Here is a 27255-nt window from a genome sequence, read left to right as displayed (position 1 = left end):
GGTGGTTGCCTTTGTCATTGTTTTTTCACTTAACATATCTTAGGGTATAATAGTTCTACTTGGATTTGTTTGGCTATTTTTCTCTTATTACTTATTTTTTTTTCTTGCAGATATATCGAACTAATCAGTGTGCTGGCGAATTTGTCATCACTTTTCCTCGGGCATATCACAGTGGATTTAATCAGGGCTTCAACTTTGCAGAAGCTGTCAATTTTTGCACAGTGGACTGGGTATGGGCGATTACCTAAATGCAAAAATCTTTCCATTGATGTGCATGAAGTTAAACAAGTGTGCAGATCTGTTGCATAACTAGTTCCTTATTCTGATCCTGCTTTATGGCACTTATACTTCTCAGCAGCATTCACCATCTTCAGAGCTGAAATCGCCATTTATTCTTAGCTGACTCTGTGGCTTCATAGTTTATTTGGGAATTTGCATTTGAGAAGGTGCTGGCAATCCACTTTGACTATCTGAACTAGGAAAGAAAGCGTATTTTTAAGAACACAATCTGTAGCCATAATGGACATATTAGGGATTTTAAAGCCCACAGTGTGTTAATTATTTCATAGAAATTAAATGCGCTATTTACATTATTTTAGGGCAGGGTACTAGCAGATTGTGGATTTAGGAGCAATCTTCACCTACATCCTGGTGGGATCCTTTTGTGTGTGAGCATAGCCTTAGAGTAGATAGTGTAGTGTGTATTTATTGGCTTGGTGACTACTTTAAGTATCAGCTAGTAGAATTGTGTAAACCTTTCTAGATTTCCATTTCAACATTTCTATTTAAACACAATTTTGTACCCTGCATATGTTAAAAGCTTGTGTCGCTTCCTTTCAGCTGCCTCTTGGGCGCCAGTGTGTGGAACATTATCGAGCCCTGAACCGGTACTGTGTGTTCTCACATGATGAGATGATCTGCAAGATGGCCTGTAAAGCAGAAGAACTGGATATTGTTTTGGCATCCTCTGTACAGAAAGATCTAGCTATTTTGATTGATGAGGAGAAAGCTCTTAGAGAGAATGTCCGAAAATTGGTAAGAGTTTGTGTTACCTTGGTAATTTATTACACCCGTTTTTTCTGTTATGATGCACCCTAGGAAAGATAATAAATGTATAATTATTGTGGGACCTCCATTTATGGCTAGAACAGTAGGTCCCATGTGGTCTGTCTCCCCTCGTTGGACTGTCTGGTTGTGGACGGACGGATTTGAATAGATCAGCGCCAAGTATGCTTGATGCCCCTCCATTCAAAGCCTGTGGGACTACTGAACATGGTATCACACACCAGCTTGACATGCTCCACCAGCTCCCTGTTCAGACACCTCAGTGTAATTGTGCAGTAAAAATAAATGGGAAACTCAGAACTTTCAATGACCATGGGAGGTCCCAGCTGTGAGACCAACCTGTAGTCCTAGGTAGAATCCTTTGTTGTCTCCCACTATCATCTGACCTAGGTTCCCTTCATTATAGCTTATGGTCAATGAAATGAAGAGAACATGTAAATGGGGCTATTCCTAGGTTGTCATTTTTTAGCATATCCTTATATATCTGGGTTGGAAATGCCCCTTTAAATTTTCCACCACCAATGACGTATAAGTCATCAGCCGCGACCCTGCCTTTGATGCGAGCCCGCATCTTTCCCCGTACTTCATGGCCTCTTACCCGCACTGTTAGTGCCTCTAATAGCTGCTTGCTGTTACCAAATTACATGCCGCTGTCAATCACTGACAGCGGCATTTAACATTAACTGGCTGGAAGTGTGTCACAAGTCCTGCCAATCGTCTCCCCTGTCACGTGATCGTGGGGGGCTGATGAGCTATCATGATAGCCGGGGGGTCTGCAGAAAACCTTTGTTTCTGTCATTATATTACTTTCGTGAACGCCACCTTGTTCAAAGGAGATTGTGATTTTCTCCTACGCCTCATTGGGGGACACAGGACCATGGGTGTTATGCTGCTGCCACTAGGAGGACACTAAGTAAACACAGAATAGCTCCTCCCCTGCAGTATACACCCTCCTGCTGGCTCTCAGTGAACCAGATCTTGCTTAGTGTCTGTAGGAGGCACTTGGGTCTGTTTCAGACCCCACCGTTTTTATTTTAGCATTTTACTTTTTATTCTATTTTTCCTTAACGGAGCGAATGGGTGCGACGGATCCTTTCTAGGTTCTGATCTCCCCCGAACCATCAACAGGCAAGTACGTGGAGCGTCCCTCCCGTATCCTTTCCTGCAACGTTGGATGCCAGCCCTGAGCTCACCTTACAGGCAACGGTTCCTTCGCGTTCCGATCTCCCCCCTCCATAGCAGGCGACCACATGGAGTAGCCCTCCCTCTACCTCTCCTGGAGCCAGGTGCATAGCCGGACATGATATATATGGCGTCCGTGCAGCCCCCCTCTGCATCACCACTGATATAGCGTTTGACGCATGGCGGCAGAAGCTCTCCATCCCCTCCCTGTCTATGGCGACGGTGGATTGAGCACTGGCCCACCGCATCTACCGTGAGTACACTGCGGGGGCCGAAGCGCTGGGGGGTCCTGGTCCCCGGGGTATGGCACCTTAAGCCTGTGTCCGTGGGTGGTCCGTAGTGCAGCAACCCCACGAAGGAGTGCAGCTAATGTTGGCGCTAATAGCGGTCGCGGCGATGCAGGCCGCAACCGCAGAGAAGTATAAATAAAATAAAAAATTCCCTCAATACAGGCTGGAGTTTTGGCTACGCCCACCGGCAGTTAGCCCCGCCCACTTTTCCTGGCGCTTCTCGTTCCCTGTGATGAGCTCCCACTTCCTGGTCTCGGCGGCCATCTTGGGACACCCACAGCCCTGATGCTACAGCACTGCTTCAGCGTTTCCTATCACAGCCCTCAGGACTAGCGTTTTTTTCTCTGCCTACACTGCGGACCTGCCCTGGGGACTCAAGACACAGGACCTGGGTAAGCTCCAGAAGCATAGCTTAACCCTTCCCCTGCTAGTAAGCGCTTTTCTCCAGGCTTTACTATGTCTCAACCAAAGCCTCACAAAATGTCTGGGAAAACCCACACTGTATTTTTCACTGCATGTACCTCTTGTAAGGTATTACCCCGGGGTCACAATACTGCATTATGCACAGCTTGTGAACCGGTGATGGCTCAGGAACCACCTGTTGCCGATACTGAATCCAGTGAGCCTAGTCCCCCTGAGTGGGCTACCTCCCTTTCCCAGTCTATGGCATCCCTGGCAAAAGCGTTAGACTCGTTCCGAGACCCTTCCTCTAACCAGGGCACTAATACGGACGATGCTTCCGATGGTCAGAACCCCTCGTACTCCAGGGGTCGTACCTTGCCAAGGAGTTCTCACTTTTCCAGGAAAAGGACTCGTGCCATATCCCCAGACCATCACAGGGATTCGGGTTCTGAGAGCTCCATTTCTCGCTCCCCTTCCATTGGGGCTAGTAGAGAACCTGTTTCAGAGGACGATTCTGACACGTCCCTAGATCAGGAATTTCATCACGATCAGGAGACTCTCGACTCTCTAATTGAGTCAGTGAATAAGGCCTTGAGACTTGAGGAGGAACCTTTATCTAAAATGGATCATGCCGTGTCCTTTAAGAGGACCAAACGAGCTCACAGAGTGTTCGCCACTCATCCCGAGTTTAAGAAAATTGTTGAATCTCACAGGATCCGTCCAGACAAACGATTCACAGGGCAGAAGCCCATGGAGTCCAAATATCCCTTTGCCCAGGATCTAAGAAAAGATTGATCACAATCTCCCCCAGTAGATCCTCCGGTATCGCGCCTGGCTACGAAATCTGTTTTATCCTTCTCGGAGGGCGCCTCTATTAAAAATCCAATCGATCGTCAGATCGACAATATGGCGCGTTCAGCATTTATAGCCTCAACGGCCGCACTCTTTCCATCTTTTGCCGCTACGTGGGTGGCTAAGGCTATGACCCACTGGGCTGAGGTCTTGTCTTCAGCAATACTGGATACCAATCTTCCCCCCCGAGATAGCAGACCTCGCTTACCCAGAGCTGGAGATTTTGTAGTGACCGCGTCCCTGGATGCCGCTGACTGCGCTTCTCAAGCAGCAGCCAATGCCATCACCATCCGGAGGTCCTTATGGCTCAGGGACTGGCGTGCGGATTCTACTTCTAAAAAGTCAATGACTTCTCTCCCATATCAGAGCGGACTCCTTTTTGGCGAAAAGCTCGACCAGTTAATTTCTGACGCCACTGGAGGGAAGAGTAAATTTCTAACACAAGAGACCCTCTCGGCCCTTTCGAAACCTGCAACCACAGGCTCGTTCCCAATTTTTTTTTTTTTTTTGTTACAACTCAAACTGGTCCTCTACTTCCACATCTCCCGGTTCTGGCCGGGCACAACGTGGAGACAGAGGTTCACAGGCCTCTTTTAAGCCTTCCCCTTCATGGAGAGGCAGGCCAAGGCAGCCGGGATCCAGAGGCGCCAGAACGGGCAGACCTTCCACACAATGACTCACTGCGGTATCCGTGGGACACCCTCAAAGTAGGCGGCCGCCTGCTTTCCTTCAGTGCCGCGTGGCTCTCGATCGTTCACGACGAGTGGGTCCGCGGTCTAGTGTCCTCCGGATACAAGATAGATCTCTTATCTCATCCTCCAAACCGTTTTTTCCTGTCTTCTCCTCCCGGGCAAAACCATCAGAGTTCTTCAAAGCTATAAGCTCTCTGAGAAAAGACGGAGTTATTATTCGGGTCCCTCAAAACGAAAGGTTTCAAGGTTTTTATTCAAACCTCTTCATTGTTCCAAAGAAGGATGGTACAGTACGGCCCATACTGGACCTAAAACTGCTGAACAAGTTCTTCAGGGTGCGACGGTTCCGGATGGAAACGCTTCGTTCTGTCATCGCCTCCATGGAAAAAGGCGAGTTCCTGGCGTCTATAGACATCCAGGACGCATACCTCCACATTCCTATTTTACCTTCTCACCAAAGGTCGCTTCGCAGTTCAGGAAGATCACTTCCAATTCGTTGCTCTGCCCTTCGGCCTCACCACCGCTCCCAGGGTATTCACCAAGGTCATGGCGGCTGCCGTGGCCATACTCCACACCCGAGGAGTGGTGGCGCTCCCGTATTTAGACGATATCCTCATCAAAGGCCCCTCTTTCCGCTCCTGCAAGGAAGCCGTGGCCATCACAATAGATACCCTTTCTCGCCTGGGTTGGAAGCTAAACTTCAAAAAATCTTCCCCAGTGCTGGCTCAGCGAATTTCCTTTCTAGGAACAATACTCGACTCGTCCCGGGGGTTGGTTCTTCTTCCCCCGGAAAAGATCTCAGTCTTAGGGCTCATTTCCACATGCGAGGCACACGTCCGTATCTCGCATGTGGAAACCAAGCTGTGGCGCCGGCACTCCAGAGCGGAGCGTGCGGCCGCATAGGAACACATGGAGCTGCACAGCTCCGCTCCAAAGTGCCGGCACCACAGCTTGGTTTCCACATGCAAGATACGGACGTGTGCCTCACATGTGGAAATGAGCCCTTACAGCGAGATGCTCAGAAACTCTCTCAGCCTCGCTCTCACTCCCTATGCTTCAGTATGAGAGTCCTCGGCAGGATGGTAGCAGCTATGGAGGCAGTTCCATTTGCCCAACTACACCTCCGTCCCCTACAGCATGCCCTCCTGGCTGTTTGGGACAGGAACCCGTTCTCCCTAGACCGTCGGTCCCTCCTTCCCCAGCGAGTCAGACAGTCTGTCAGGTGGTGGACATTGAAATCCTCCCTGAATCAAGGGAAGTCTTTTCTTCCAATACACTGGCTGGTTGTGACGACAGACGCCAATCTTCTAGGCTGGGGAGCGGTGTTCCTTCATCACACTGCTCAGGGCCGCTGGTCCCCCCAGGAATCACGCTTTCCAATGAACATCTTGGAAATCCGGGCGATCAGGCTGGCACTTCTCCAGTTCCATCCCTTCCTAGCAGGTCGCCCAATCAGGATTCAGTCCGACAATGCCACTGCAGTGGCATACATCAACCGCCAAGGGGGAACCCGCAGCAGGGCGGCCAAGACAGAGGTAGGCCACATTCTCCGATAGGCCGAGGAAAACCATTCAATGATCTCTGCGGTTCACATCCCGGGAGTGGACAATTGGGAGGCAGACTTCCTCAGTCGGCAATGCCTAGACTCCAGGGAGTGGTCTCTCCATCCGGAGATCTTCCACCAGATCTGCTGTCGTTGGGGAACCCCGGACATGGATCTGATGGCCTCACGGCTGAACTCCTAGGTTCCCGACTTCATGGCTCGGTCCCACGATCCGGCAGTCATCGGGGCAGACGCTCTTGTACTCCCGTGGCATCATTTTCGGCTTCCGTACATATTTCCCCCGCTTCCTCTCCTGCCGAGAGTCATCAAGAAAATCAGAGCGGAGAGGGTATCGGTAATCCTGATTGCGCCAGATTGGCCGCGCCGGGCGTGGTACGCGGAACTAGTTCAACTAGTTGCCTACTTTCCCTGGCGATTACCGATCCGCGCAGATCTATCTCAAGGCCCCTTTTACCACCAGAACTCGGAGGCCCTGTGTTTGACGGCATGGCCGTTGAGTCTGGGGTCCTAACCCAGGCAGGTTTCTCTCCAAAAGTCATAGCTACCATGATCAGCGCTAGAAAGCCTACGTCTATGTGTATCTATCATCGTACGTGGAAGACTTTCTTTTCTTGGTGTAGCGACCGAGGACGTTTTCCTCTACATTTTTCCATCCCTTCTATTCTTGAGTTCTTACAAACGGGTTTGGACTTGGGTCTCGCCCTTAGTTCTCTCAAGGGGCAGATCCCAGCCCTGTCTGTTCTCTTCCAACGCAGGATTGCCAACAGATTACAGGTCAAGATGTTTATTCAGGGAGTCTCCCATCGGGTGCCCCCCTATAGGATGCCGTTGGAACCATGGGATCTTAATCTGGTCCTCGGAGTTTTGCAACAGGCTCCTTTCGAACCTCTACAGGAGGTTTCCCTGTCTCTTCATTCTTGGAAAGTTGCTTTTCTAGTTGCGGTCACCTCTATCTGACGAGTCTCCGAGCTGGGGGCTCTGTCCTCTCAAGTTCCGTTCCTAAATTTTCATCAGGATAAGGTGGTTTTGAGGACATCCCCGTCTTTTCTACCGAAAGTTGTATCCTCTTTTCACCTCAATGAGAAGATTCTTACCTTCACTCTGTCCGGCACCAGTCCATCGCATTGAGAAGGCCCTTCACACACTGGATTTAGTGAGAGCTCATAGGAGATATATCTCGCGGACAGCGTCTTTCCGCAGGTCAGATGCCCCATTCGTGCTACTGGAAGGACCGAGGAAAGGGTTTCCCGCTTCCAAGGCGACAATAGCCAAATGGATCCGTTCGGCTATTCAGGAGTCCTACCGAGTCAGAGGTCTTCCTGTCCCAGCAGGGATTAAGGCTCACTCCACTCGGTCAGTGGGTGCGTCTTGGGCCATCCGGCACCAAGCTTCGGCAGCACAAGTTTGTAAGGCTGCGACTTGGTCCAGCCTGGATACCTTTACAAAACATTACCATATTCACTCTCAGGCCTCGGCAGATGCGACCGTCGGCAGAAAAATTTTGCAGGCGGCTGTGCCGCATCTGTAACTTGTGGGTACAAGCAGCAATTGCAGTTAATTGTTTCCCACCCAGGGACTGCTTTAGGACGTCCCATGGTCCTGTGTCCCCCAATGAGGCGTAGGATAAAAGGAGATTTTCGTGTACTCACCATAAAATCCTTTTCTCCAAGCCAATCATTGGGGGGGACACAGCACCCACCCTGTTAGCCTATTGGCTTTGGTTTTTTGAGTTAACTTGGTTTTTGGCATAGTTCATCCTTGTTAAATATTAAGCTCCTACTGCTTTGTTACTGAACTGGTTCACTGAGAGCCACCAGGAGGGTGTATACTGCAGGGGAGGAGCTATTCTTTCTGTGTTTACTTAGTGTCCTCCTAGTGGCAGCAGCATAACAACCATGGTCCTGTGTCCCCCAATGATTGGCTCGGAGAAAAGGATTTTACGGTCAGTACACAAAAATCTCCTTTTTGCTATAAATAATAATAATAATAATAAAAAATTATTATCTATTTATATAGCGGCAACATATTCTGCAGCACTTTACAGTTTTTGCACACATTATCATCGCTGTCTTCGATGGGGCTCACAATCTAAATTCCATATCAGTATGTCTTTGGAATGTGGGAGGAAACCGGAGTACCCAGAAGAAACCCATGCAAACAGGGGGAGGACATACAAACTCCTTGCAGATGTTGTCCTTGGTGGGATTTGAACCCAGGTCTCCAGCGCTGCAAGGCTGCAGTGCTAACCACTGAGCCACCATGCTGAAGCTCTGCCATGTCTAGCACAAGCGAATGCTGCTTCAAGTCTCCTAAGGGGACTATTAAATGAAGTAAAAAGTGATATAAAGTTTTAAAAAATATGTAAAAAAACAAAGCACAGGTTCAAATCAACCACCTTTTGCCCCACTGAAGATAATACAATTGGTAAATTACTTAATGAGAAAAAAAAAATGTAATTGCAGCAGCATTGCAATAAAATGCAATAGGTTATCAAAATATCGGATCTACCCCAACATGGTATCAATGAAAACATCAGCTCCTGGTGCAAAAAATAAGCCCTCAGCCAGCCCGTGATCACGAATGAAAATGTTACAGATCTTGGAAAATTGTGACAAATGCAAAAACTTTTTCTTCATACAAATTTCAGATTTTATTTTTACCATTTAAATAAAAATAAATTATACACGTTTGGCATCTGCCTACTCGGACAGACCCAGAGAATCATATTACTAAGTCAGTTTTACCATATAGTGAACATGAATTGCACTTTTTTTTTTTTTTTTTTTTTGCAACTTCACTGCATTTGCAATTGTTTTCCATTTTTTCCTGGGAGACAGACTACATGGGATCTCCTGTTGTAGTCATCAATGGGGGTCCCACAGTAATAAATTGTGTCATTTAAAAGTACAACTCGTCTCGCAAAAAAAACATGCTCTCATATGGCCATATTGATGGAAAAAAAAAAAAATTATGGCTTGGTAAGAAGGAGAGCAAAAAGCGAAAATGAAAAATGTAAAATTGCCCTGGGTGAAGGGGCTAGTATACCTATTGATCTGTGGATCTGAGCTGGCCATACACATTAGTTCTCAGTAGATCCTTAGAAAACTCCGTGTTTCACAGTCTTGTGAGTAAAGCTTAGATTTGGCTGCATTTTACTAGTGAATCCTTTTGTTTGTTTTTCTGTCTGAAATACAATTATGCTTGCATAGACCTACACCCATGTGTATGGCTGACTCCTTTTTTTTTTTTTTTTTTTCTTTTTGGCTGTTATGCAAAACTCCTAGTTACTGGTCATGCAGTTAGTTACCTTGCCTTACTAACAGGGCTGTGGAGTTGGTAAGCCAAGCCTATGACACTGTCTCCACCAAAATGGGCTCCGACTCCACAGCCCTGGTTACTAATACGTGGTTTTAAATGGAGACACTTTTGATTACATAATAAGCAAGGTTAATGACATCCTACATTTATTTTCTTTAGGGGGTTGTGGAATCTGAAAAGATCAATCTTGAAATGGTAGCTGATGATGAACGGCAATGTGTGAAATGTAAGACGACCTGCTTCACTTCTGCTGTATATTGCCCATGCAGCCCCGGACTTCTCGTCTGTCTGCACCATGTTGATGCTCTTTGCTCGTGCCCAACCTACAAGTATAAGCTGGGGTAGGACTCCTAATACCGACCTACTGATGTAGATATTTGTTACAACTGTTCATTCAACCTTTGCGTGCCTGTGTACTTTGCACTGTACTGCTTGTTGGCTTTTATGTATAGCTTTTCTTTCTATCTATTTATTAGGTTAGCTAGTTTTATTCCATGATTACTACAAAGTAATCAAATGATATGCAAGTCCTATGTTTGTCAGCATTGAAGTTTTCCCTTTTCATAATCCTATTAGTATTGATATATTGCTTTGATGTTTGTTTTTTTTTTGCAGTGCAATAGTATTGTAGTGCTATGACTTTATAGCCTAATTCTTGCTTCTGTAACAGATATCGTTACACCTTGGATGATTTGTATCCTATGATGAATGCTGTGAAGTTTCGTGCAGAATCCTATGATAACTGGGCTTCTGAAGTTATTGATGCTCTGAAAACCTCAGGCAGCAAAAAAGGTTTGTTCACTTTATATGTATGTTGTTTTGTTTCACTTTTTTTTTTTTTTTTTTCTCCTTACGTGGGCCATATCAGCCAAGCAGAATTGGATAATTGCTCATTATTCAAAGAATTGCATGCGGAGCCCGCATCTTTCCCGCACATGATGGCTGATTTAATCTGCCATCATGTGCCTCTAAGGGTATGTGTCCACGTTCAGGATTGCATCAGGATTTGGTCAGGATTTTTCATCAGTATTTGTAAGCCAAAACCAGGAGTGGGTGATAAATGCAGAAGTGGTGCATATGTTTCTGTTATACTTTTCCTCTAATTGTTCCACTCCTGGTTTTGGCTTACAAAAACTGATGAAAAATCCTGATGCAATCCTGCACGTGGACACATACCCTAACAGCCGTGGGTGGAAGGAAGCGGAACTCCACCATGGCTGTTAACCTGTTAAATCCCACTGTCAATCTGACACCTGCATTTAATGCGCGCCGGTCCATGCTCCCATCAGCGTGCCTGTGGCGTGATCTTGGGGCACCAATGGGTTGTCATGACAGCCTGGGGTCTCCTGAAGACACCCTGTGCCTGTCATGATACTCTGTGAAAACCAGCCCATGGCCGCCCTTCATAGAAGATTGTGAATTTCTCTATACATAGCAGTGCTTATGCACTGGAATGTATAGTACAAGATATCAGGTGGTCACAGCTTTAAGTACCTTAAGGGTACCGTCACACAGTACCATTTTAATCGCTACGACGGCACGATCCGTGACGTCGCAGCGATCGTATGATTATCGCTCCAGCGTCGTAGACTGCGGTCATACTTTGCAATCACGGTGCTGGAGCGATGCCGAAGTCCCCGGGTAACCAGGGTAAACATCGGGTTACTAAGCGCAGGGCCGCGCTTAGTAACCCGATGTTTACCCTGGTTACCAACGTAAAAGAAACAAACAGTACATACTTACATTCCGGTATCTGTCCCCCGGCGTTCTGCTTCTCTCCACTGTGTAAGCACCATAGCCGGAAAGCAGAGCGGTGACGTCAGACGTCACCGCTGTGCTCACTTTCCGGCTTGCCGGCGCTCACACTGCAGAGAAGCTGAGACGCCGGGGACAGACACCGGAATGTAAGTATGTACTGTTTGTTATTTTTTTACGTTTACGCTGGTAACCAGGGTAAACATCGGGTTACTAAGCGCGGCCCTGCGCTTAGTTACCCGATGTTTACCCTGGTTACAAGCGAACACATCGCTGGATCGCTGTCACACACAACGATCCAGCGATGTCAGCGGGTGATCAAGCGACGAAAGAAAGTTCCAAACGATCTGCTACGACGTACGATTCTCAGCAGGGTCCCTGATCGCTGCTGCGTGTCAGACACTGCGATATCGTAACGATATCGCTAGAACGTCACGAATCGTACCGTCGTAGCGATCAAAATGGTACTGTGTGGCAGTACCCTAAGAAGTCTGTTAAATACATTAAGAAGTTTTAAAAAAACAAAAAAAAAAACTCAATGTCTTTTAAAAATAGGAAAAAAATAAAAGCCACTTCAAACCAACCCCTTTTGCACCATTAAAAATAAAACCATCAAGAAGATACATATATTTGCTATTGCTGTGTTGTAAAAGTATAATATAAATTAATCCGATTGGTAAATGAGATAGTGGGGAAAAAAAAATCAAAATGCCAGAATTATGCTTGTGTTTTTTTTTTTTTTGTGCTGATGCAGCATTGCAATAAAATGCAACAAGAGCCAATCAAAGCAGCATATCTGCCTAAAAATGTTATCAGTAAAAACGTCAGATCATGGCGCAAGACATAAGCCCTATGTCCCGAAAAATGAAAACATTACTAGTTTTGGAAAATGTCGACACAAGCAAAATTTTTGTTTGTAACAATTTTTTTATTTTTTTCACCATTTTAAAACTCTCCCCCGCCCAAAATAAGTTTGGTATCTGTGTACTCGTACTGACCTGGAGAACCATATTTATAGGTCAGTTTTACCACATAGTGAACATGGTAAATAAAAAATAAAAAATTGTGAAACTGCTTTTTTGGGGGGGGCAATTTCAACACACCTGGAACTTTTTTTTCCCTGTTCTCTAGTACGGTGGAATGAATGGTGCCATTCAAAACAACTCGTCCCATAAAAAACAAGCCCTCATATGGCATTGTTGACAGAAAAATAAAAGTTATAGCTCTTGGAAAAAGGGGAGGAAAAAAATGAAGAAAAAAACAAAACACAAAATCTCTATTTATAAACTGGTTAAAGAATTTTTACTTCTTTACTTTTATTTAATAATAATTACATCCAGCATGGACATTCATGAAGTTTTGAAAATCACTTTGTTAGTGGATTTACCTTCATTCCTGTAGCAAAATAAAATAAAAAAGCATGCATGTGGCGTCCAACCTCCTGTTTATCGGTCTATTTTCCTGCCTTCAGCTGAATTGACATCAGAAGGTACTCATTTGGAGTATAGATGTTAGCAGTGAAAGGGTCCGGCATCGGTCTCCTCTGAGTGTTGTGCTCATCGGGCTTACCCCAGATGTAGTGAGATATAGATGCTGACCCTTTCACTGCCTAATAGTGAATTGCTATGATTCATAAGGAATTGCTATGATTCATAAGTTGCCATGCTGGATACAATTATTAAAAAAAAAAAAAACTTTTTGAATTTCTGTTTTGAATTTTTGCTTTTAGGTACCAGTAAGAAATAATTTATGGAAATTTACCAAAGTAAATAGAAATCAATGTGGAGTATAACAAAAAATGTGCCATCAAATTGTCGCAATAGTATGAGGGTATTGCAGGTGTTCCTGTAACATGCTAAAAAGTAAGAAAGTTCCACATGGCTTTAAATGGCAGGCAAGAACATAATGGTATGTCCAATGTGGAGTCCTCATGCATGTGCTGAGCCCGGACCATACCCAACAGACACCAGCATCTGTAACCGGAGTGACCAGAGCTGGCTCATATCGGTGCTGTTGCTCCATCTAAATGCTGCTGTAGATCTGATAGCTGCTTGTAAATGGATTGTCACTGTAGCTTCTACTTCCCCTCCCCTCTTCAAACAATTCCCCATTTGTGACTTGATTGAATGTGCCAATGGGCTGTCATTGCAGCTGGGGACCTAAAGGCACACATGGCTGTGATTTGTCATTTTATCTATATATTGCAGTACTACAGGTTCCAGCGCTATATCTTGGATTTAACTGCTACACTGGACAGCAGAACTGATAGAACCAAGTGCAGTCGGAGAGAAGGGTGTAAAATCAGACACATTTAAAAATGGGATGACTCTCACACAACTTTTGACCATTGAATAAAGGGACTAAAAATGGTAGAAAAATTAATTTGGTGCACAAAGTTGTGCAATATGCAGAATTAATGATACTTTTTGGAAAAATGTATTTGTGCCAGAGAACACGTTTACTTTCCGTATTGGATAGGTGGCACCTGAACTTCGATGGCTTTCAGTTCTTCCCCCTAGACCTATAAATAATAAAATGAACATAAAAAAAAAGTTATATGTATCTAGAACATGTGATTATAATAAAAGATGAAGGGATCAATGTCTAATGTATCAATATGTATATCAGGAAACCTCCTACGAGCCTATAAAAGGTAGAGGAGCTCAGTCATTGAACGCTTTGGAGGTGACTGTGTCCAGAGTGACGATCTAGTTTATTTTACGCTGGGCTAACAGTCTCCATAAATTATTTTACCCGAATCAATGTCCCTTCATCTTCAAGAGGCATCTATCTGACTTGTGAAATGGTTAAGGATCTTTTTGAGGGAGGTTTCGTAATTGTATGTTCATGAGAGCCTGATAAATCCAAAAATGCTAAAGACTTTACAGTAGTTCTGCATGCCACACAACTACCACATGCATTACATTCCCACTTACAACCTTTTAATCCAAAAAGTTAGTTTGGATTGTTACCGTTGTAATGACTGTGGGCCAACATGCCCCTCAGGTTGTTCACCTTACAGTGGGTGATTGATGGTCCGTGTTGATAGATATTGCCTCAGTGCATTATCCACTTACAAAATGTCCCAATATTTATCTAACTTGTCCCAAACTTCACATCAACTGGAATTATAGGTGAAGATGTATCCGCCTTGTTGGTTTCTTGTTTGGATTCAGTCAGTCCTTGCATTTGAGCTAAGAACGTGTCACGGATTGATGGACACTTCACATTTTTAGATCTAGAGCTTCATTTTAATGACTCCATGGGACTTATCCTCTGTGTGCAGAACTGTGAGAAATGGTGATCATCGGTTTCTGATGCGATGAAGTCGCGTACATAAGGGAATTAACTGCAGTATAATTATGTTAAAGCGGATCTTTTGCTAGATGTCACAATACAGAATGCAGACAATTTTAAATAGATCTGTTAGACCTGACAAGGCCAGGGGACTTATTTTGCAATCTATGCTAGCGTGGCTATATCATCCAATGCTAAAGTTTCCCTGTTTCATAATAAAATGGTAGACTAGTTCTAATTCGAGGATTATACTGCCATGACATGGATTTCAACACGGGCAACATCTGATGCTACAGTAAAAATGTTTTGCATTTTACTCCAACTTATTGTGGTACAAGCCCGGAGCCAGTCTTGCTAAATTTCGCCCTTGGTTTTCATATCATTATTTAATTTTCTAAATGTTGCTATGAACCCCATTACAATAATCTGTAACTCGACCTATGATTTTCTTATGTACTTTGGCGTTTAGCTTCCAGTCATTCACCTTATCTTGTTGTATAGGCCTTTCATGTCTTCGAAAGCTTGTAGACGAATCTGAATCCAAGAAATTTCCTGACAATGACCTCCTGCGACATTTACAAGCTGTTGTGCAGGATGCAGAAAAGTGTGGGGCACTGGCACAGCAACTGCTAAATGGGAAACGTCAGACCAGGTAAATTAAAAAAAAAAGAAAAAAGTTCCTAAGCGTTTAAAAACGTCCCTTAGTCTGTTTCAGTAGGCTCCACAATCATGGGGAACTCTACTGACTTGACAGATGTTCAGAAGGCAGTCATTGACTCAGTGATCTATTTAAACTCTGTGAATAGTCAGCTTCTTTAGCAATAACCTTTTGTGGCTTAGGCCTCTTTCACATTTCCGTCGGTACGGGGCCGTCGCAAACCGACGTACCAACGGACGTTGTGCAAAATTGTGCACAACGTGGGCAGCGGATGCAGTTTTCCGACGCATCCGCTGCCCATTATGAAGTCCGGGGAGGAGGGGGTGGAGTTCCGGCCGCGCATGTGCGATCGGAAATGGCGGTTCAGACGGACGAAAAAACGTTACATTGAATGTTTTTTCGTCATGATGGACCTCAAAAACACGACGGATGCGACGTGTGGCCATACGTCGCAATGCGTCGCTAATGCAAGTCTATGGAGAAAAAAACGCATCCTGTGGGCAACTTTGCAGGATGCGTTTTTTCTCCAAAACGACGCATTGTGACGTTGGCTAAACGACGGAAGTGTGAATGAAGCCTAACCCTCCTTGTGGAGTGTCATTGACTGCCTTCTGGACATCTGTCAAGTCAGCAGTCTTCCCCATGATTGTGGAGCCTATTGAAACAGACTAAGGAACCTTTTTGAACGCTTGGAAAGCCTTTGCAGGTGGATTTTGTTAATTATTTTAATTTACTGAGATAATGACTTTTGGGTTTTCATTGGCTGTAAGTCATAATCATCAACAGTAACAGAAATAAACACTTGAAATGGATCAATCTGTTTGTAGTGACTACACAATATGAGTTTCACTTTTTCTATTGAAGAACTGAAATTAACTTTTTGTTGATATTCTAATTTTGTGAGAAGCACTTGTATGTCCCACCCATATAATGCTGTGAACCATTTTGAGGATCTTTTGGCGTTGGTCCGTACTGGTGAATGACTCCCTCTAATAAGCAGTTTGTTTCCATTTTATTTCCACTGTAGATTTCGTTCGGGTGGTGGAAAGTCCCAGAATCTGCTTACTGTTGGAGAACTCAGGTCATTTGTAAAACAACTTCATTCACTACCATGTAGCATTACCCAAACACCTCAACTCAAGGTAAGAAAAAATATCCACTTCTGTAAAGTTGTTTTTTTGTTGTTGTTTTATTTTAATAGCATTTCTTTGTTTAATTTTAAACTTGTCTGTGATTATAAGGACTTACTGTGTCGAGTGGAAGAATTTCAGGCACGGAGCCAGAAGCTTTTAGCAGCAGAAATGCCACGAGCTAGTGAACTGCAGCAACTTCTTGATTCCAGTTTTCAGTTTGACTTGGAATTGCCCTTAGGAAGTCTTCGAGAGCGATTGGAACAGGCTCGTTGGCTAGAAGAGCAGCAGCAAGCATGCCAGGATCCTGGGTCACTCACAATAGATGTCATGAGGAGACTTATAGATTTAGGTGTAGGACTGGCACCTCACACAACTGTGGAGAAAGCAATGGCTAAACTTCAGGAATTGCTGACCATGTCAGAACATTGGGATGACAAGTGCAAGAGTCTTCTTAAAGCCAGGTGTAGTATCAATCACCTTCTGCAGCAGTCATATTTTTTGCTCCTGCATCTTTTGGGTATCTATATATATAATTGTCTAAGGGTTTTTCCGTCTGTCTGTCTGTCTGTCTGTCTGTCTGTCTGTCTGTCTTTCTGTCTGTCTTTCTGTCTGTCTGTCTGTCTGTCTGTCTGTCTGTCTGTCTGTCCTGGAAATCACTCCATATAAGGTATGGTCTACAAACAGGATACCTTATATGGAGTGGTCGGCGGTTTGTAGACCATACCTTATATGGAGTGGTCGGCGGTTTGTAGACCATACCTTATATGGAGTGGTCGGCGGTTTGTAGACCATACCTTATATGGAGTGGTCGGCGGTTTGTAGACCATACCTTATATGGAGTGGTCGACGGTTTGTCGGGCGGCCTCGACCAATCAGAGATGGGCACAGCATGGCGACGATGATGTCATAATGGTTGCCATGGCGACGATGATGTCATAAAGGTTGCCTCGACCAATCAGCGACGGGCACAGTCTGCCGCGAATCACATACTACGGGGACATGCATATTCTAGAATACCCGATGCATTAGAATCGGGCCACAGTCTAGTTTTGTATAAGCCTCCACTATTCCAGATACCGTATATACTCGTGTATAAGCCGAGTTTTTCAGCACATTTTTTTTTTGTGCTGAAAATGCCCCCCTTGGCTAATACACAAGTCATTGTCCCAGTTTATGGTGGGGGAGGGGGTAGTGGCGGAGCTGCGGGTCACAGGAGGCAGGAGTCGGCGGCTGTGGCTAAAACCAGTGCCAGCTGCTAAAGATAAATTAATATTCACTGCACTGGCAATGAATATTCATTTCTTATAGTGCGCGCATGCATAGTTGAAGCACCTGGCTTCCAGCATCTGCCGGGCTCTCATGGGTGCCCGCTCATTAAGGTAATCAATATTCACCTCTCTCCACTCCCATAGGCTGGAGAGAGGTGAATATCCATTACCTTAATGAGCGGGGACACGTGGTCGCCTGGCCGCAGGAGCTGCTGGAAGCTGGAACGAGATGCTGCGAGGGCACGCAGGGAAGGCTGGTGTGGTAGGATGTGGTGTTCTTTAATGCTTTTCTCATGGGGGCCATACATACAAGGATGGGAATGAGGAGCCACGCAGACGAGGATGGGCAATGAGGAGCCACGCAGACGAGGATGGGCAATGAGGAGCCACGCAGACGAGGATGGGCAATGAGGAGCCACGCCGGCGAGGATGGGGAATGAGGAGCCACGCCGGCGAGGATGGGGGGAATGAGGAGCCACGCCGGCGAGGATGGGAATGAGGAGCCACGCCGGCGAGGATGGGAATGAGGATCCCATGCATACCAGAATAGGGATTAGGGGGCAATGCATACCCGGCTTATGCTCTAGTCAATTAGTTTTTCGAGGCAAAATTAGGTGCCTCGGCTTATACACAGGTTGACTTCTACACAATTCCTCAAGACTTACATTTTATTAAACCATTCTTAATAAATCTGTTGTATATGAAATCTTTGCTGAGCTACTTTTCCGCTATAATTGCAAAGGTATTTTGTAACAAATGATATTGTCACAGTTGGGCTTTGGCTGCCTGCATCCTCTTCTATAAAGTCCAGCCCTCCTTCTGTTTTTTTTTTTTTTTTTTAATAGGAAAGTGGCTGAGCTGGCTTTTAGACATGCAGAGTTGCAAAATTATCAACATTTTAGCTGTATGCTCCTCACATCTGGCCATGTCAGTTTTTCATTGCTTCAGAATTAAGCAGATTCCTATCTATATTGAGTGCATTTTGAAGGCAAATTGACTCTTGTTGCATTTTTATAATAGTGTATTGTTGCATTTTTATAATAGTGTATGGGCCTATCTGAATTTAAGTAACTTGTGAGTAGGAAAATACCAGTAATATGTTATTGCGTGTTTGCATTTCTATTAGTGCTCACAAAGAACTGCTGTATCTTAGTGTATTGATGTAAAGTCATCAATGTAATCAGACATTGAGCCAAAAAGGAACATTGAGAACAGTGAGCCCTAAAGAGTGCAGCTGACTATAGTGTAGGCTATACCTTGGAATAATGTAATGTATTTACTCAACTTTATATAACGATTAATTCTATATGTAAGCTGTAAACTATCAAAGGTTGGAGATTCACCTTAAAATGGAAGATTGTGCTCATGTTTCCCTCCCTCGTCCTTTTGTATAGACCACGCCATGATCTTGACACTCTGACTGCAGCACTGCGGGAAGTGGAGAACGTTCCAGCATACCTTCCAAGTGTGGAGTCTCTGAAGGATGCTGTGCAAAGAGCACAGGAATGGTTACAGAAGATTGAGACATTGCAGGTTAGGGTTGTTGTTTATCTCAAATATACAGGAAATATTAGGTCTGTAATAGTAATATTTTATTCTGATTTCTTTAGACTGGTTCCAGAGTTCCAGTACTTGACACTTTGGTTGAGCTTGTAAATCATGGGCGAGCAATTCCAGTTCACCTTGGTCCACTGCCAAGACTTGAATCCCTTGTTGGTGAAGTCCGTACCTGGACTGAATGCGCTACAAGCACGTTTTTGACATCCAACTCTCCCTACACTTTGCTAGAGGTAAGAACCAATCCCAATTTTTTGTGAAATCTATTTCAGCTTGTAGAGAACTAATTTTGCTTTTTTTTTCTGGTCTTTCTCACAGTGCAGACCTGTCTTGTCAGATATTTCATAATTATCATAAAACATTTGGGTAGCCATTGAAAGGGTGCCATACTTACAAGTACATAGTTAAAACGCCTGATCCTTGCAGGATGCAGTCAGGTCTAGTGGTATATAATGGAGGTAGCACTGGTGCAACACACTGATGATCCCCACTCACACACCTATCATCCATGAGAGACATCGATGCTTACTATTCTAAACAGGGCTGTGGAATTGGAGTCGTTGAATCGTTGTCCATTTTGGTAGAGTCTGAGTCTGTATAAGATGGACCAACTCCATCTCCTAACATATATAATAATTTGGGTACAGTAGCACAATGCAGTATGTGCTGTAAAAAATTTTTAATAAGAATTTGTGAAAGTTATTAAATGTCCTATAAATGTCTGTTCTGTTCCTGATCTAAAGATCTGGGCTTTTAGTCGAGATGAATCTGTGCTGCCCTTTTTGTACATGCTCAGTAGTGAGGCAGTGTTGGGAAGTCAAGAGTCAGGGAAATTGAGGAGTCTGGGATTTGGCTTACCTTCTCCACAGCCTTCATTATAAATGGGCTCTCAGGGGTAACGTTTCTCCTTATGCAGCATGACATGCCAGGGAAAGGAGGCTTATAGGCCTTTCAATAATCCTCTGGGAAATTAAATATACAAATTGCATCTTCAAAGAGCAAAAGGACATAAACTGTCACCTATTGCCATCCTAAAAGTCCATATCGGCCCTCTTAACCAGCGTTGCCACATGAGTTGGGATAAAAGCCAAACCAGAATCTCAATTTTCAGACCCCTGTTTTGGGGTGTTGCCCTTCCTCAGTGCAAAGCATGAGATCTGCTTTGGCTGTATTAGACACCAGTCAAAAGCATCTAAGGGGTAATGTTTCTCCTTATGCAGAGTGAATTGCCAAGTTAAGAAGGCTTACAGTCCGTGCAATGATCTTCTCATACAGCCAACTCAGATCTCCTACTTTGCACTGAGGAAGGACAACACCCTGAAACCCATGTCTGCAAATTGAAATTCTGGTTGGGCTTTTATTCAAAGTCATGTAGCAAGGCTCATTAGGATTCCTACTTCCAATCGGTGGCACTGTATTAACATTCTCTTTCTCCTTGAAGAGACAATTTGCATATAGCATTAGAAATGTATGCAAATAAGGTACCAGTCACATGGTGTTGCTCCATTCTGAGTAATGGCCAATTGGTCAGACCCATGCTAGTAGATCATGTGAGCTGTCCAGCACCTACGTAACTGCAACACACAAGTACCCTTCCCACTAACACGAGTAGCCTATGTGATGGCTCAATTAGCAGCGCCAACTGGATCTTGCATTTTGCTCTTATGCCCAGGGCTATAAGGGGTCTTAGACGTTTGTTCTAAAGTCTTGTATATCTTGCAGGTTCTGTGCCCTCGATATGATGTGGGCTCTTCTAGCTTGAAAAGGAAAATGAGAAAGATAAAGGATATACCATCATTAGCAGGAAAGAAGAAATATCCCAAGCCAGATGGCCTTCTGGAGTTGGAGAAGGCTTTGACTGAAAGCAAAGATACAGCTACTGCTGTAAGTACTGATCCATTTCTCACAAAATAAGATACTTTTATATATATACTTTCTACAAAGATGTGTAATACTCTACTTTAACAGATGGCAACTCTCGGTGAGGCCAGACTGCGTGAGATGGAGTCTTTACACAGTATGCGGGTCTCTAATGAAAACAGAATGTTGTTAAGAGAAGAACAGAGTGACTGGAAAGTGTGTGTTTGTCAGGGTGCACCCATGGCTCCTATGATCCAGTGTGAGCTATGCCGCGCGTGCTTCCACACTGGCTGTATTACAACTCCAAGGCATGGGTCCCTAGTCTGGCTGTGTCCACAGTGCCACCGCTCAAAGAAACCACCTTTGGAAAAAATCCTCCCTCTTTTGGCATCTCTACAACGTCTTCGTGTTCGACTACCAGAAGGAGATGCTTTGCGCTACCTTATAGAGAGGACAGTCGGGTGGCAGCATCGGGCACAGCATATGCTGTCTTCAGGAGACCTGCAGCTTGCACAAGAGAGAGTCAGCTCAAGTCAACTATACAACAGATGGCAAGCAACAGCTGGGCAACTTTCTGATACCTGCAATGTAAGTTCGCATTCACAAGACCGTTTCCACTTATTGGGTTACAGCTTATTTGTTAAATGAAATTATTATACAGGCTACAAATATATTATTCCAAAATTCCCTTTTTTCTGTAGGTATCACAGAGTGTTGGGGCTACTTCCTTCTCTTTGTCTCATGAATGGGACAACAGGACAACCTATGTCCAGTCCCCATTTTCTCCTGGTCGAAACTGTATACCTCTGAACAGTAAGTTTCATGTCCTTTACCATCGGCGCCAGTAATGTGTGGTGACTGGTTAGGCTTACCTGTATGACATTGCACCAAATGCCCAAAGACAAAGCCAGCTTTTGGTAGAATAGTGTTAACCCTTTCACTGCCCAGGGTGTATGACATGACTCCAAACAATTGTCATAACTATGATATAAGGGCTAGAGCCTGACTCCATATCAAGATGAAAGCTTTAAATGTAATATTTGTACAAAGGACAATTCACCTTGTAGAAGAAAGACATGAGACTGACTTGAGTGTTTGCTGCCATGTGGATCGAGGTCTCACTTCTGTTGATTTTGTGAACTGTGCATGTAGGCGTAGTATTCTGCGCTTAAATATCTGCTTGCATTAGACATTTTGTAAATTTTCATTACTCTGTCGCCTCATTGGGGGACACAGGACCATGGGTGTTATGCTGCTGTCCACTAGGAGGCGACACTATGCATAATCTGAAAAAGATTAACTGTGGCTCCTCCTGTGCAGTATACACCCCTGGACGGCATCAGCCTTCTCCAGTTTTTGCTTAGTGTCGCAAAGGAGGCACACCTAAAGATTTTTACTCCGTTTTACTCCGTTTCCCGTTTTCCGACGGGATTACAGATGAAGAAAAGAGGGTCTCCTGTGAGACCCCCGGCATGGCTCCTTCCTCGGCCCCCTATTATGGGGTGCCCAGTTGAAGTTGAGATGGCTATTCCCCATGCTGCTCCTTCCCCAACCTCTCGGGTGTTGGTTCGAAGTCGAGACCCCCCCTCCTTCCCCAATTCCTTTTGGTTTCTGGGTTGAGGTCGAGGCGAGGATAAAGGCCCCTGAAGGTGTGTGACAAAAGCACCCTCCCTATCCCCCTCTGGGGGTATTAGGTTGAGACACCTCAGGTAAGGCCTGTACAGGCAGCATCCTACAGCTCCCAGCAATGGGCCAGCACACTGCGCCTGCATCCAGGGACCCCAGCCCAGCTGCGGGCTCCTGTTGGGGCCGGGGGGAGTGCAGGCAGGCATGGCACATACAGACACAGGGTTCCCTGCGTCCCTGTCTCTGCGGCAGCACCAGCTCTATACTGCCTCAGGGGGACCCCAGCCGGGCTCCCCCTTCCGCTTATAGCCCCACCGCCATCCTGCCTTCAAATCCGGAGGGGTCCGGTTCAGATCCGACCCCCTCCCGGACTTTCGCGCCGGCCTGGAGCCCTTCTGGGCCTCAGGCATCTAATTTAGGCCCCGGCTTCGGCCTAGCTGAAGCAGCAGCCTCCTCTCCGCCCCCCGGCCCGCCCCCCGGATGACAAATATGACACTCTACAGTGTCATAGAAGGGGCGGATCGAGACAGAAAGGGCGGGTTTTTTATAGCCTTGCCGCCTTTTTCCAGCTCTCCGCCCCCTTCTCCTCCTCTCTCCTCTGTCTCTGCAGCCATTTTCGGCTGCAGATTAACCCTGCATCTCCCGGTCTGCAGGACCAGGCAGCCAGTCTCCGGGGGGCACAGGACTGTGGATTTTCGGCGCTGGACCTAGGGGTACACTGGTGGGGTAAGATCACAGCTGGGTTATCTTTACTCAGCTGTGAATCCATATTACCTATAAGGCTCCCCTGTAGGTTCTCTACCCCTGTAAGGTCCATCTGCTGGCAGCACTTCTGCACTCTGTGCACTATGCCGGGCTCAAGGTCTAAGAGAACCAGGCAGAACTGCTATTATGCATTCTGCACAGCCTGCGGGACCGCTCTCCCCAGTAGCAGCACGTACCCGCATTGTCAGAACTGTATACAAACTACTGTGTCACAGCCTCAAGAAGCCCCTGCCAATGCCTCGGTGTCTAATGCCACACCGGAATGGGCTACTCAGTTATCGCAATCTATGACGCAGTCTATAGATAACCTAACTTCCACATTGCTTCAGGCTCTGCAGGGTCATGCCCCGGCTATGACCGTTACCCAACAACGGGAGAGCTTGACTCAGGAACAAGATGCCCCTGGCACATCCACGTCTAGGTCAGGACGCAAGCGGATCCATAGATCAAGTCCATCTGCGTCATCCCATAGCACACGGTCATCCCCCTCTAGGGAGAGACACCGTTGCTCCAGGTCATCTAGACCGTCCCATTCCAGGGACAGACAATGCAGATCTCCGCAATCCCCAACCAGAGAAGGCCTCCTCCCCAGCTCACCCAGCAGGGGACGCCTCAGTGATACACAGAATTCGGAAGGCATCTGCGACTCTGACTCAGACAGAGAAACTGAGGGGTCCCTGATCCCAATCCCTCCTAGCAATACAGCGCTAGTTGAGGACATAATATCGTCCATCCATCGGGTGCTGGACATTTCTGATCCGCCACCAGAGGCCCCAGAACATCAGATTTCCTTTGAAGGACCTCTGAAGCCGCCTAAGGTTTTTTCTAACCACCCAGAGTTTAAGGCGATCCTTAAAAAACAGCTCTCACAGCCTGAGAAAACATTCGCTAATCGCAAATATCTGGAGGCGAGGTACCCCTTCCCACAGAAGGACACCAAGGAATGGACAGATCCACCTGAAGTGGATCCCCCAGTCTCCAGGCTAGCAGCACAAACCCTCCTTTCACTGCCAGATAGCTCAACCCTAAGGGACGCAGCAGACCGGCAGGTAGAACGCATGGCTCGTTCAATTTTCGAGGCTGCAGGGGCATCCCTGGCTCCCGCGTTCGCCTCAGTTTGGGCTGCCAAGGCCATCCTGGCCTGGGCAAACAATTTACAAGCCTTCCAAGCATCCGCTCCTGAACTGTCGGACCAAGCGGTTCAAATTGCTGTTGTAGCAGATTACATGCTCCATGCAGCTCTGGATTCAGCAAGGGGAGTCGCGGGGATAGCATCAAACGCCATCACGATTCGGCGTATCCTCTGGCTGCGGGAATGGAAAGCGGACGCAGCCTCAAAGAAGTCCCTCACGCACCTCCCCTACCTCAGTGGGAGACTTTTCGGTGAACAGTTGGACACTATGATATCCAACGCCACAGGGGGTAAGAGTACTTCTCTTCCCCAACTGAAACCTAAACGCACTTACAAGAAGCGTAACCAAACTCGATTCCGATCCTTTCGGAATTCCTCCGGCTGGTCCGTCTCGCGTCCAGTACAAAATCGTAACCGTTCCCCACGCAGGGACAACTCACGATCGACGCAAAGGTCGGACAAGACCTGGCAGTCAAAAGCAGGCCAGTCTAAGCCCAGAGGAGGAAAATCTCAGACCTTCTCCTCCTCATGACTCACGGACTCCGGAAGACACCACACCAGTAGGCGGCCGACTTTTGCTCTTTCATCAAGTCTGGCTGCCTATTACAGAAGACAGGTGGGTCACGGAACTAGTGTCTTCCGGATACAAAATAGACTTCACCTCCAACCCACCGGACCGGTTCTTCCTCTCTGTCCCCCCAAAACCGCCAGCCAAGGCTCGAGCCTACCACCAAGCGGTCTCCTCACTTTGTCAATCAGGAGTCATAGTACCGGTACCCACGACCGACCGTTTCCAAGGGTTCTACTCCAATCTGTTCGTAGTTCCCAAGAAAGGAGGCAGTGTACGGCCCATACTAGACCTAAAACAGCTCAACAAATATGTACGGGTCCGTCATTTCCGCATGGAGTCCCTTCGGTCCATCATTGCGTCCATGGAGAAGGGAGAATATCTCGCCTCCATAGACATACAAGACGCATACCTGCATATACCCATTGCACCTGCCCATCAGAGGTTTCTCAGGTTCGCAATAGGCCAGGACCACTACCAATTCGTGGCTCTCCCCTTTGGACTCACCACGGCTCCCAGAGTGTTCACCAAGGTCATGGCAGCCACCATGGACGTCCTGCACTCCAGAGGCATAGTAGTCGTTCCATACCTGGACGATCTACTCATCAAGGCTCCCACCTTCAAGGACTGCGAGCTCAGCGTCTCAATCACAACCGATACTCTCAGTCGCATGGGCTGGTTAATCAACCTACAAAAGTCATCACCAACCCCGAGTCAGTCCCTGACCTTCCTGGGAATGTTATTCAACACCTCCAGGGGTCTAGTGCTCCTTCCCAAGGACAAGGCACTGGCTCTCCGACTAGCAGTTCGCACCCTCCTCCGCAAACCCCCTCGATCTCTCCGGTTTGCCATGAGAGTTCTCGGCAAGATGGCAGCGGCAATAGAAGCTGTCCCATTTGCCCAGTTTCACCTCAGACCTCTCCAACTAGCCATTCTCAAGTCCTGGGACCGGAATCCCTTTTCTCTCGACAGGGAGTTCCAGCTAACGTCGTCAACCAGGAGGTCCCTGCACTGGTGGCTCAAGCCAACCTCGCTAGCAAAGGGGAAATCCTTTCTCTCAGGTCAATGGAAGGTCCTGACCACCGACGCGAGCCTGACGGGTTGGGGTGCGGTGCACCTACACCACAGGGCACAGGGCAAATGGTCCCCAGCGGAAGCGACCATGCCCATCAACATCCTGGAAATTCGTGCCATCCTACTGGCATTGAGGGCCTTCCATCACTTACTGGCAGCCTCTCACATCAGGATACAGTCGGACAATGCCACGGCTGTGGCATATGTGAATCATCAAGGGGGGACCCGCAGTACCCAGGCGATGCGGGAAGTGTCACATATCCTCCGCTGGGCGGAGGACACAGGGTCGGTTCTTTCGGCGGTCCACATTCCGGGTGTGGACAACTGGGAAGCAGACTTCCTCAGCCGACAAGGAATAGACTCGGGAGAGTGGTCTCTCCATCCCGAAATTTTTCAACAGATCTGTCTCCGCTGGGGGACCCCGGATGTGGACCTAATGGCATCCCATTTCAATGCCAAGGTCTCCAACTTCATTGCCAGAACACACGATCCGCGGTCGCTCGGAGCAGACGCTCTGGTTCAGGACTGGACCCAGTTCCAGCTTCTGTACATTTTTCCACCTCTCCCCCTGATATCCAGAGTGGTGAGGAAGATCAAACAAGAGGGAGTTCCAACCATCCTCATTGCACCAGACTGGCCCAGACGCACATGGTACGCCGACATCGTACAACTCACAGCAGACGCCCCTTGGCGTCTCCCCGACCGCCACGATCTTCTATCACAAGGGCCGTTCTACCACCAGAACTCAGGGGCTCTCAATTTGACGGCGTGGCCCTTGAGACCTGGGTTCTAACCCAGGCAGGGCTCTCGGCAGATGTCATTGGAACCATGATCAGAGCACGGAAACCAGCCTCTGCCAAGATTTATTACCGTACCTGGAAAGCTTTCTTTACCTGGTGCGAATCTCGTGGCCAGATCCCACTCCCTTATTCCATACCCAAAGTACTTGGTTTTCTCCAATCGGGTCTGGAGGCCAGGCTGTCCTTGGGCTCGCTTAAGAGCCAGGTGTCAGCCCTCTCAGTGCTTTTCCAAAGGCGCATTGCTACCAAGCCGCAAGTAAGGACTTTCCTTCAGGGGGTTTCCCGATTGGTTCCCCCCTACAGACGACCACTAGAAACGTGGGACCTCAACCTGGTCCTGACAGCATTGCAGGAACCACCCTTCGAACCTCTTAAGGAGGTCCCGCTCCGCCTTCTT

At 46.6% G+C, this 27255-nt stretch overlaps 1 protein-coding gene across 3 annotated transcripts in view; it reads left to right on the top strand.

The window, feature by feature from the left end:
* Positions 1 to 27255, top strand: part of KDM5B (lysine demethylase 5B) — a 92774-nt gene that overhangs the window by 55343 nt on the left and 10176 nt on the right. For 2 of the 3 annotated variants that reach the window (XM_077295317.1, XM_077295318.1), the window contains exons 14-25: positions 111 to 230; positions 841 to 1035; positions 9525 to 9706; positions 10036 to 10157; positions 14919 to 15069; positions 16103 to 16217; positions 16317 to 16669; positions 18871 to 19009; positions 19087 to 19266; positions 20756 to 20917; positions 21002 to 21481; positions 21595 to 21706. In XM_077295317.1, the coding sequence (XP_077151432.1) occupies positions 111 to 230; positions 841 to 1035; positions 9525 to 9706; positions 10036 to 10157; positions 14919 to 15069; positions 16103 to 16217; positions 16317 to 16669; positions 18871 to 19009; positions 19087 to 19266; positions 20756 to 20917; positions 21002 to 21481; positions 21595 to 21706 (2311 nt within the window). The remainder of the gene's footprint in view (positions 1 to 110; positions 231 to 840; positions 1036 to 9524; positions 9707 to 10035; positions 10158 to 14918; positions 15070 to 16102; positions 16218 to 16316; positions 16670 to 18870; positions 19010 to 19086; positions 19267 to 20755; positions 20918 to 21001; positions 21482 to 21594; positions 21707 to 27255) is intronic. The other variant, XM_077295319.1, reaches the window with a different exon arrangement.

The sequence above is a fragment of the Ranitomeya variabilis genome, chromosome 3 (assembly GCF_051348905.1).
Source record: "Ranitomeya variabilis isolate aRanVar5 chromosome 3, aRanVar5.hap1, whole genome shotgun sequence".
Taxonomy (NCBI): Eukaryota; Metazoa; Chordata; class Amphibia; order Anura; family Dendrobatidae; genus Ranitomeya; species Ranitomeya variabilis.
The sequence above is the reverse complement of the archived record's forward strand: the minus strand, read 5'-3'. Positions and strand labels throughout refer to the sequence as shown.